This window comes from Pagrus pagrus (genome assembly GCF_965226575.1).
Source record: "Pagrus pagrus genome assembly, chromosome: 20".
In the NCBI taxonomy this organism is placed as follows: Eukaryota; Metazoa; Chordata; class Actinopteri; order Spariformes; family Sparidae; genus Pagrus; species Pagrus pagrus.
This window is the reverse complement of record NC_140207.1, coordinates 8,597,916-8,610,282: the sequence shown is the minus strand read 5'-3', so window position 1 is coordinate 8,610,282 and position 12,367 is coordinate 8,597,916. Positions and strand designations below refer to the sequence as shown.

The 12,367-nt window shown below is 40.8% G+C and overlaps 1 protein-coding gene and 1 long non-coding RNA gene across 3 annotated transcripts in view; one reads left to right on the top strand and one right to left on the bottom strand.

Moving 5' to 3' along the window:
• LOC311249604 overlaps positions 1–12,367 on the top strand; it is a 266,354-nt gene that overhangs the window by 141,381 nt on the left and 112,606 nt on the right. The gene's annotated exons all lie outside the window — the stretch shown is intronic.
• The window catches only part of plod2 (procollagen-lysine, 2-oxoglutarate 5-dioxygenase 2), a 37,964-nt gene continuing 34,892 nt past the window's right edge, over positions 9,296–12,367 (bottom strand). For both annotated transcript variants that reach the window (XM_084340780.1, XM_084340781.1), the window contains 3 exons: positions 11,697–11,843; positions 11,361–11,486; positions 9,296–11,204 (listed from right to left, as the gene is read on the bottom strand). In XM_084340780.1, the coding sequence (XP_084196906.1) occupies positions 11,049–11,204; positions 11,361–11,486; positions 11,697–11,843 (429 nt within the window). In that variant the 3' untranslated portion in view covers positions 9,296–11,048. The remainder of the gene's footprint in view (positions 11,205–11,360; positions 11,487–11,696; positions 11,844–12,367) is intronic.

The following is a 12,367-nucleotide window of genomic DNA, read 5'->3' as shown; positions in this document are numbered from 1 at the left end:
GGATCGTCCATCTTTTTTATGAGGATTTGTAAGCATGCCAGAGAATAGAGAAGCAATGAATTATGAGGCTATCTCAAGAGACTGCATGATGCATTGCAGGTTGGGACATTTCGTAGACCTGAATATATGAAGCTTAATGATTTTATAAGTGAGCTTACCATTTTGCAATGTCCTCCTTTCTTGCAAGCATGGCTCTGATTTTGCTGTCGTTTGTGGCCTCACCTTCATCAAGGTTGCCTTACTTCAAAGTTGCCTTTTCCTGCATCCAACAGACTTTAAAAGGGCAAGCTGATTTACCTGCAATCTCTATGAAGACACAATTTTTTAATGCCTTCAGCAGACTGTAAGGGGACCAGATACAAGACGGTGTCACAGGCTAATGTGATAGTGCTTTTGAATAAAGTTGCCAAGTTCCAGGTTCATCTGGGTAATTGTTATCAGGCTAACAGAAGATTAGCTTATTGAAAGCCACAGTATGCAAGAACAGATAAATGGGGCCCTGAATGTGAGGCTTTGTGCAAGTAAAGCTATATAGTCTATACAAAAGTGGAAACATATGTATTCTCACAGCATGCACAGTTCCTGCAATAAATCATAAAAATTGTGGGACTTCGCCACACAAATGATCTCACTGGCTACTCCCAAGCCTATAGCAAAAACATCAAAAAACATGCCTGGACTATTTTTGACATTCACGTTTTTACAGTTTCAGAAGAGAAAGTGGTGGAGGAGCAAGGAGGTACAGAAAGAGATCCGAGAGAGAGAGTGAAGAGAGAGAACTTTTGACCTTCTGAACCAGTCTCTGGCTTTGCATTCCTGGGAGGTTGTGCTATTGGAGAGAAATGTGTGATTTCTAGCTTTCACAACTCCCCTTGGTTTCTAACCTCTGTGTTTATGTGTGCGTGGAGGGAAGAGGGGTGGTGAGGGTGTGGGGGTGGCGGTGGCGGTTCCCATGTGTCCTCCATAATGACCACCACTTGACTCTGGCAATGTGCTCTGCACTTGTTTCTCAACCGAGCCCTGACCTTCAAAGATTAAATTCACTCTGCCATCATATGGACTGGACCCTCTGCTAAATGCAGTTTACTCTGTAATTATATCAGACCAACCCTAATATTACACAGAGTGGCACCTGACAGATGTAGCATATAGTATGAAATAACTAACATGGAGTCATGTTCTGATAGGGAGTTGAGACACTGCCTTTGACTCCAGTTTTGAGATTCTGATGGAGCAAATGGTGGGAACAGACATCCTTGCAAGCAATACTACATCTGTTCATGAAAACTTGACAGACCCAGCAAACACATAAACCCCATTTTTAGCTCAGTTGTACATTTTAATATGAAGTTGGCAAAATGTGCGAAGATACAGTAGACTTGGTTCTTGTTATTTATTACCTCCTTACCATGCAGAACTATCTGTGTTGGAAGATTTCAGACATGGCTAAAATTGGTGAAATGGAAAAGATAAAATGCACCCTCTAAAATGACTCATTCCCCTCTGCAAGTCCAAATCCTGTTTATTTCCCCTTCTTTTTAGCCACGCTGAGGATGGCAATGGCTGCCAGTCGGCCCACCACTTTGGGCTTGAAGTAGCTTGTTAATCAGTGCCATACTTTCTCACCAAAATAGAATAAAAGCTATCAGACAATCATGCATAGTTAGGGGTTGGGAAATCTTGAATTTGCTACCCAACTCCATCCTGTAGTTCCACCGAAGACATAACATGCATACTGTACTGCACGGTACTAGAAAAGACATCAACATCTCAGAAACATATAACTTCCATGTAATAGTGTGCAGACTCAAATAAACTCAATCTGACAGTAGTGTCATTGCACAACATCATACATCACCTGTTATTGTTGAGGACCTTAATGGAAATAGGCAAGATTGATTGCATCTAAAAGGTTCAGTCTGCTCTTGGGGACCCTGAAGATGATGGCTTGTACACTGTGCAATGACAATAAAGGCATTCTTCTATTCTATGAATCCTTGACGAGAGGATAAGAGCTGAACTCTGAGTGGAGGACGAGAGTTCGATCAGACACTATTTTCTGAGTTTGATAATGGACTGCTCATAGATTGTAGGGAAGGGACCAGTATTTTCAAGTGAATCATACAGGTTGCGGTATTTGTTATCCTCTTAGTTGTGTTTCCAAACTCTACATAACCTCCATTTCCATGCTTTTAAGCCATGCCTGGCAATAGCAGTTGTGGTCAACCAATTTGGTCCATATTGAAATAGTTAAGTTTGGTACAGAAATTCAAGTCTTCGGAGGATGAGTCCTAATGACTTTGACCTGCTACTGATGCAAAATAAAAAAGTCATGGGGGCCACCAAAGTTTTCCCTAATCCAGTGAAATATCTCAACATCTACTGGGTTGACTGGTGCAACATTTTTGTGCAGACATTCATGGTTCCCAGGGGATGTATTTTCATGACTTTAATGATGCCCTGACTTTTTTCATGTGCAACCATGAGGTTGACATTTGTGGGCTCTCATCTGGAGTCACATTCAATTCTGCTCTGATCTGGAAGCCATTACTGTAACATTGAGTAAACTTTTCTCTGGGTTGGAACATTGTTGGAAACATTTGGGATAATGTAAGTACACAACTCATCAAGATATATATATCCTGAAGTTGTGCTCGTTGTAAGAGATTTTATTACAGAATACCAACATATTACATCTTGAGGTGAAAATTTTCATTTGCATTTAGCTCAGTACAGCCTCACACAGCCAGTAGCCTGGCTGTAGACTTTTATTCAACTTCATTTATTTATCTAGGGAGTGTGATTACACTTCAACTACATTGACAATCTGCTCAGGTTTCAGCCCTTTCTTCAACATTTTGTGTTTAAAACCTAAAACCACTGTGTGGTTGCCAGTAGCTTTCTTGCTTTTTCTGCATATTATTTTAGATTCTAGGACAAAACTGGTAAAAAAAAAAAAAAAAAATGGAATTGTCTTACGGAAAATTCACTCACACTATTTGTATGCATGGTGTGTGTCTTTTTTAAGCAAATCCCCCTCATGAAAGCTGATATTGAAGCATTGCATGGCTAGTTTCACTTGACCCAGATCATAAATTATCCCTATACGTAAACTTGTGAAAGTCAAAACAAAAAGAGGGTTATGGCAGAGTGCCCGGACGGAGGCAGAATGCCACAACACTGAGCTGCAGGCCACAAGGTCCAGTGTGGAAGATTTCTTTTGTACATACACCAGAGGTATCCAAGGGGGAAAAAAACTCTCTGACTTGCGGTTGGTCTTTTAAGTTGGAGCCAGAGAGCCAATTAAACGGATTAGGGTGGATCACCACTGGTTTTGTCTTGATGTGCTGTGGTCACCAGATTGCCAGTCTGCTGCTGTAATGCTTCTGGCTCGTCGGAGGGCAACAGGTTCACATGGATGGCTGAAAACAAACACGCCCCTCCTGAGGGATTCCTCGTCTTCAGTATCTGATAGGACTTGAAGAAGAAGTGCTAAATACAAATCCAACAAGAGCCACACAACTGAGAACATACAATTATGTCATACCAATGGATAGACAGGGTCTGGGAGAAAGCTTTCTATGGCATGAGGTCAAGAGCTATGGTGGGAATGCTCTCCTGTCACGAACACTGCTACAACCCGGTTCTTTTTCTCTCTCCCAGTGAGTAAAGCTTCCATAAAAAAAAAAAAAAAATTTAGAAGTGACATAAATATAGACTTAGACACCGGGAAAAAAAGTGTGGTGGATTCATTATGTGATCTTGGATGAGTTTTGATTATGCCTTGTCACATTAAGATTAGTGAGATATTTAACTCAGTCTTTTATCACAGTAGTCGCAGGTTTTGATAAATGGCTGCAGGGTGTTGCTGAAAACCACAGTTATGCTAAGAGCATATTTGATGTTTTTAAGGAAGCACTCATTTTTTCTTTGGTTTTCCCCACAGGTTCTCCCTCGCTGGTATTACTGATATAACACTGTTTGTGGACTGTACTTCACATGTCTGGAAGGCTAGGAAACAACTTTGGCATCACCACAAAATCTGTTTCAAATTACTGAAAACTTTGATCTTGAAATAGTGCATTTATTTCTTTTCTTTTCAATCTCTACTCCTCAGACAGCTAACTGACAAAGAACCAAGGTTGCATCACTGACTCAAAAGCTTTTTTTTTTTATAGATTGCTGAGGTGAAGCTGGTTGGGATTTTTCCATCTTATTATAATAAAGAAAGTAAAAATCATAAAAAGACTGAGACAAAAAACCCAGTGGAGTCTGGCATTTAAGGGACTGAACAAGGTGGTGAGCTATGTTGAATAAAATCAATCAATAACCTTCATAACCAAAATATTATTATAAAAATCAGACATCTGATTACACCTGATTATCTCCACCAAGATCCATGCATTATTCCCTGAGCAATTAACAGAAATGTCGGAAAACATCCTTGCACTGTAAATGTTTTGTTGAAAGTTTTTGAGTAATCCTGCTGCCCCTGAACACCGGATTCTCCTCATGTGTCATGGACGTGGCGAGTGTGGGTGGCCATCTCCAGCACTTTGCCAAAAATCACAAACTAACACTGCTGAAAGTAACAAGGAAATTGAGTGCACATAAACAAACAGAGACAAAGTTTTTCAACAGACATCAACAAACATTGCCGCAAGTAGCATTGGATGACATCTGGGCTTTTTCACTGCCAGCCTAAAACAAAGAAGCAGACATTACATCTTCTCTCCGCTCCTATTCCCAGATCATATTTTCCAATTTCTTAAGAATGACAACTGTCCCCAATCGTTGCTTTAATGCAAATAAACAATCTCTCTACCTATACTGTATATACGTGCTTATATACGTACATAGCTTCTCAAATACAACTGTATAGGAACAGGCAGTGAGACGAGATTCTGCAAAGTGATATTGTATTACCTTGTCATTTGTCACAAGGATTTGCATCACTGTTGTAGCAATCATCATGAAAAGACTGAACTGCCGCGATGTGTGTGGTAAGCTGAACCTCTTCTGATCATGCCGTTGCACACAGCCTCCTCACCTCACTGGCAACCACGGTTGACGTCCACCTTAGAAATGGCACAAGCAGTCTGTACCCACACGGGGGCTCTGGGGGTCTGAACACCGGCCTGCTGTTACTCCTCCCTCTGTACCCATATTGACCTAAGACACGTAGCCTCCACGTACACTGGGACACACACACACACACACCCTGACACCAGAATGCTCTACACTCCCATTCTTTCATCATCTCTTCAACTTGAAAAGCACTGGATGAAGGAGCAAAAGCAGACTAAACAAACTGAAGGATCATTCAGAAGAACCCCAAAATAGCTCATAAAAGGCACTTTGTGCGACTTATATTTTTCTTTGCTTGCTATAAACGGAGCTCCTGTGGCTTTTTGACAACACCCCATCCTCCACCCCTCTTCCATCGCACTTTTTGTCTTTTCCATAAATCAATATCTGTCTGGGAGTGTGGGGCTGCTGATTGTTTTTACAGAGCGTTGCTGTGTAATTTGGCTAAATGGCACTTGCACCCAGTTTACTCTGAGATGGTAAACAGTCTGGCTGGTAAAAAGGGAGTGCGCTGATAGTCTCAAAGCATACAATCAGCTGTAATTGGTATTGTGGACTGTGGACGTATTTGATTACTTACCTGGGAGATAGGCATGATGGCAGGCTTGTAATAATAAGTAGTGTTTTGGTTGAATACGGATCACGTTCACTAGATCACGTTCTACCTGAACCTGGCTTTGTATCACACACTGTATAATCATAGAAGAGGCAAAAATGAACTAGGATTTTGCATTCATACATAGACATGGGAATTTTTTAAGAACCTAATAAAGTTTACTTTAAAAAAAATAAAACTTTTACAACGTGCTAGAGCTGCTACTGCGGCCAGAGTCAGTGGTTTTAAGTTGTTAAATGTAAGAGGTACAGGCCCCCCTTTCTTCAGCTGGTAAAGCACTTCAGCTCACCATATGATGGTGGAGGTATACAAGTTTCAATTGTGCAGCAAATGTACAAAACGCTTGGTTAAATGAGGATTAAGGTGTCTGCAATCATAACAGTTTTGTATAATTTTCTTTCAGAAAAGTTAAAAAAAGGGGTGAGATCAGGAGGAAAGTAAAGAAGGTTTGTCTTTATGAGGCTTTAATGGTGGAACTTACTGACATTGTGCAAGTAGCTTCCTATAAAACACCTTTTTTATGCGTCTTTAATTTAATTCTCGGCTTTCCTTTAGTTTCACGCTGGCTCTTTTTAATGAACAAGTCTCAAAATAACGGCTGGCCTCGAACTTCATCATCCGCATTTTTCAAGGAATGTTAAAAATGAGGACGCTCGGCAGAGGTCTCACACTGCCAAGTGGCAAATTACACAGAAGGGGGTCTTGTTTCAAGCTTTCAAACATTCCTGTATTAAATGTATTTTTCTCACACACACACACACAGTTCCTTGGATGCTTTGTTCCCTGAAGTCCCATTTTTATGAAATGTAAAACTTAATAAAAAATAATGAATACACACACACTCACACACACACACACACACACACACACACTCACACTCACACACACTCACACACACACTCAGTTGCATCTGTACCCAGCTGTATTGAACATTTCCCGACTGTATTCAGTTCTATCCCAGTACTTTTCCACTAATCTCTGACTCACAATTGCACTGTGCCTGAACTCGGACAAACCCCCCCTACCCCTCCACCCTCTCTTTAAAAGTTCATTTGAGAAGTTTACAGTGAATTAACCATGCGGTACATTGTATATCACACACAGACACACACACTGTAGCTTTTTGGATCATCAAGTTGCATGATTGGCTGTATAGGCTGATTTAGACTAGATTTCAAATGGGTCAGTTATATATTTAACATACAATATCTGTTTTCAAATTACTGCAATAAGAACAACAATAAATGAGTGAAAAGATAAGGCTGATGGTGATCTGTGTTTTTACTCAACAAATCCCCTGAAAATGAAAATTGAGTTGAATGAAAAATGATTGAAAACCAATCAATGAGCTACATCGTGGAACAGGGCGACATGTTACTTCATTATGATTAAGACTGGCAGTGTTGTTCTTTTCAAGTACACCATCCTGGTGGCAAAAATACTCATTGGTGTACTCATTTCAGTGTGGTGTCTCCCATTTGTCCACAACATTGAAATCTTCCAGGATATCAGGGTATCAATTTCTTCTCATTATTGTTTGGACAAAAAGGACCCACCACAGCAGGCAGTTACAAAAACAAAAAGAGGGCTTTATTAAATAAAGATTTCATCCACAAAACAAAAGGTTATCAAGAAAGGCTGGTAACGAAACAGGAGTAATCCAAGGGCGAACAAACTAAACTAAGCACTAAACCAGGATAACATGAGGGCGCAGGTAAAACGAAAAAGAGAAGACGGGAACACAGACGGACCTAAGTGTAAGCAGGAAAATGACGGGGAAAAGACAAAGCCAGGAAGTGTAAAGTAAAATATGGCACGGAATATAATCTACAAAATAAAACAGGAAACGACTAAACCCCAAACCCAAACCATGACACTTCTAACAGAAACAACTAATGTCCTTTTTTCTCGTGCCCAGCTATTTTAGGAAATCAAAAGGAAAAAAAGGAAATTAAAAATAATATAGAGGAAATGAGAATAAAGTTAATTGAAACTAAATATTTGTGAGGTTTATCCATTCATGTCTTCACTGTGAATGAATGGGCTTGTGGCAGTGTAAGATCATATGTTGTTTAACCTGGACAGCGCCTCATGTTTTCACCTCTTTAGACCGTTTTCTAAGAAAGCAGGAGAGGCACCAGATATGGCCGCACACTGACTGAGCTCAGGCACTTGCATTCTCCCATCGTTGCAAACACTTAATTTAAATCCTGTGTTTAGTCAGGACCAAAGTAAATGCCACAGTAATGGCTAAATCACTATATATCACTGGGCACCCTGCAGTTAGTGGCACACTTGAATTTACTTTGGTATGGGATCGCGTTTCCCATTGACCCTAAGCATGAGTATATAAACAGGGAGTATGGCCCTCCTGGTGTGAGCAGCTTTGACTGTAAAAACATGCACTCTGGAGTTGAATGTTCTTATAATTCAAAGGTGTAAAAGGATCTAAAACAATGTGGTTTTGCATTTCAAAGACCCAGTCTGCTTTATTCTCCGTCTGACTTGAGAAACACATTAGGCTTAAAACATTTTCCTTCATTTCTGCCTTTTGATAAAGCCATTCCTGTGAGAACCTGCTAGTTTAGTAGGTATGCAGGTCTTCCTGCACGCCTGGCCGGGATCAATGTCACCTTTCAGAGGCTCTGAACGCAGGGCAGACCAGGGGAAATGATGGCCACAAAGGGCTCTTTCAGCAGGCGAGAGCCTTTCCCCCATGCTGACCTAAATCTCCTCCCTCTCTCCCCTCTCCTCTCTGCTTCCTAGCAGCTACTCAGACATTCAGCCTTCATCGAGGCTTCACAGGGAGCAGAGACGTGTGCCTAGTCAGGGAGTCAACCCTGCAGGGGGAAAACATGGGCCTCAGGGGTTGGAGGCAAGTCTCCAGAGGCTGTGGGTGCTAGAAAGTAATGAGATTTGATAGCAAGGTGAGACCTTAGATGGTGTTTCATGAGTGAAGCACTGATCTAAGCTTGAGATTGTATTTTGTTTCCAGACGGTACACACCTACTGCCTTGTAACTGCTCCCAGTTCTGTCGTTTATCTGTTTCCAGGACTCAACAGTTGCTCAATCTGTCTGGCTGATTAAAAATGTAGTGGGATAAAATTAAAAGACCCCACCCTCCGTACTTTCCCTCTCAGCTTGTCATCAGTCTTGCAACCCCCATCTGTATAACTTTCATAAGGTTACGTGTACATGTTTACACTCAGCCCCTAAAGTAAACTGAACTACACTTGCCCTGGTGTACATCATCACACCACACCCGAAAACACTCCCGGAGCAGGTCCCTGCAGCAGAGCACTACTCCAGGCCAGACCAGCCTGAGTGTTTCTACATGTGCCGTGTTCAATGGAGAATAGCTTGTGAAATGTATAAGATGAAGAGATATAGTGATTACACAATGAAAGGCTGTCTGCAGTGTTGATTGATCACTTCCAAACCTTGCTTTGTTTCTGCCAGAAGAATCGGCAGAGATGACAGAATTTCTTTCTTGTTGAATTGTTGCTGCATTCTGATTTTGTAGAAACATGTCCTTTAAGGAATTTTGCGTGCTTTAATGCGGTAATGGAAGAAAAACACAACAATTTTTTGATAAAGGCTTTTATTATTTTTTGACAATAAGTTAAACAACTTTATTTTTTGTTTCAAAATCCATTCACACATATCTCTCAGGAAAAAAAAAAAAAATATTGCAGAAATGTTTTCAGGAAAGCAAATGGTTGTTAACGATTTTCAATAAAGAAGGAAGAAAAACCTTTCAAGTCAAACAGAACATTGAACTTCATTCAAACAGAACTCATATTGAATTCTGCTGTCTTGTTGTTTCTGGTGTGCAAAATTCCGAAACGAGATTTATTTTTCGCTGGGCACGTATCAAACTTTTATTTAATTGAAGTCACAAATAGAATCTGAGCTGTGTCAGGGTAGAAAACCTACACAACCACCGCAGAAACAATAATTGCTGCATCAGCACCAGTCGTCATTTTTTAAGTAATGACAAACTTTTACAGTATAAATGCGTTCAGTGACATTTTACCTGACATACAAATAAGCCGCATTTCCACCCATAATACCCAGAACTTTTAGCTCCAGGTGCTACTTTTTAAAGGAACTACAAGGTTCATTCAGCTCGTTATTGTCTGCATTTCCACTGTGGTCCAAAGACCCACGAAGATTAGGCAAAACTATTCAGCTCACATAAAAAAAAAGTGACAGCTGTTTTTACACGTAATTTTTGAGTGCAACAACTATCATCGTCATCGGTCCATCTGTTGAATGATTTCTTGTGAAACTCCATGTTGATGTGCCAAAGCCCAATGTACAAATACTAAACTGGTTTGCATATGAAGATTTTTTTTTTTTAAATGCTGCAAATACTCGGCCACTCACAAATACTCAGCACTGCAAGCCCCACCCCAAAATTCCTGTACTTTTGGAAAGTAATACTCCTGAGTAGGGGCTTTTTGGGGGGTAAAATAATTTCCTTGGAGCTAAATTTACAGCCCGGTCCCTGTGGTGGAAACACAGTGACTTACTCCAAAGGTTCAGAGTCCATGGAAATGCGGCTATGGATACACAACAGCCATCTGAATGCTAGCATGAAAAAACTAACTGCTAGCAAAGCTGCCAGTGCGTATTAATAATGGTTACTAGGGTTGGGCGATGTCTGCCGGATTGGCATATGATGATGTCTACAGTGAAACATCATGATGGACGATGATATGTTGTTGTTGTAAGAAAATAATAAATGGGACAAGGAGAAGTAATTTTAGTGCACTGAGCAGTAACATCTTTTCATTTCCTCTCCCCACATATCACAAACAACAACAACTCTTACCCTATGGCAACTCTGAGGGGACACGCCTCTGAATTTTGCTCTCTGGTGGGGTGCCTTTTAAATCACGATGTTACGATGGTCAGAAATTAGTAGTCGATGGCTATCAGCCATCGTCCATCGGCCCAACCCTAATGGTTACCATGACAGTGTTGAATCAGTATTGTAAAAATCATGACAAGCTACAGTACCAACAATTCCTGATTTTGAATGTAAAATAAATGGGTTTAATGGAAATATGAGTGTGACACGATCGTGTACCCTGCTAGCATTTGCTTCTTTCTTATTCGCATATCTAAACTGTGAATTACTTTTGTCACTTTCCTTTGCACTCTATGCTCTGTTTGACAGAGATTCAGTCATTTATTCTTTTAAAGCAGTTGCTTTGAAGTAGAATTGCATCGCCACAACATCTGGGGCATAACGAGACAAAAGACAAAACGAAACAAACGTGACAGAAAAAAAGCGAAGCAACATCAAAATACTAATTTACAGTATAATCAGAGAGTTCAAGGGTCGATGAAGGAGACTGCAATGTAGCGGGTGCCGTTGGTGGTGGGCAGGCCTTCGTGGAGGTGAGTAAGTCGTCCTGGGTGCATGAAGCTCCAGCCTTTCCTTGGTGAGCTTATGGAACAGTTGTACCGATGGAAACGGCAACCTCCGCCCTAATGCGAGAAATAAAGGTAAGAAAGGAACAAATGGTTAAGCTTTTTAAAATCTGAATCATATAACTGTGAAATAAGGCTGATGACATTCAGGTTCATTCAGAGGTTCCTCTCTAACATTATCATGACTCAGCTCTTTTAATCCAAACCCCTTACCTGAAAGTCGCTGTCTTTGCTATTCAGGGCTATGTTGATGGTGAAGGTGGAGGAGTCGTGATGGGGCCTCAGGTACGCTTGTCTCTCAGGCGTGTATTTTACAACGAAGTTCATTAAAGCATAACCCTGTGATGAAAGCGCAGAAATACATCAGGTTAGCTGACAGTCAGTTTATCTTTGAGTGTTTCATACGATGGAAAACCTGCCAGGCTCACATTTCACAAGAATGTCTCAAACTGTTCATGTGACGACAGGCCCTATGAACGTTTTCTTGAGTTTTAGTTTCTGGGCAAATAGAGGTAGCTCTCTTTTATTCCTCCATTAGGTCACGCTTACCTTGGTGTAGTAGCCAGAGAAAACTTTTAGCGTGACGGGCGATATGAACTCTCTGATGAAGTGTAGCCACTCTTTGTCGAAGCCGATTTGCTTCATATGAATGTCGTCCGTCGGCACGGTCTCATAGCCCCCGGAGATCCTCTTGTCCTGAGAAAAAAAAAGGAGAGAAAATAAAGCATACTGCAGTGTGATTAACGATGGAACAAATGACCCACCATCCTTGTGTGACCACAGTGTTTAGTGGTGATGATGATGATGGGTCTTCATGTACGTGTCCATGTGTGTCTTTTAAACCGCAGGCTGTACTGTTCTTTGCTTGTGTGAGGCTTAATGACCCATCCAGCCTCAGCCTTTTCCCGAACGCAGTTAGTCAGAGTATCAGTGCACATTTAGTCTTCCAGGCAAACTTTTCATCATGTAAATTACCAATTTCAAACTACATAAAACAGGCCACATGAATTAGATGCCATAAACCTAAAACACAACATCATAACCATTTATTTGGTTATATTTAAACGACGGACCTGGAGAGGATGGTAATAAAATTAAACGTGTGTGCAGAACTCCCGTCATGTGTTGTGTGTGTGTGTGAGATTGTCCGTGTCCTAATAAATATGAAAATAAATAAAATCAACCTTGGAGGAAAAGTCCACTTACTTCTACCTCCATCC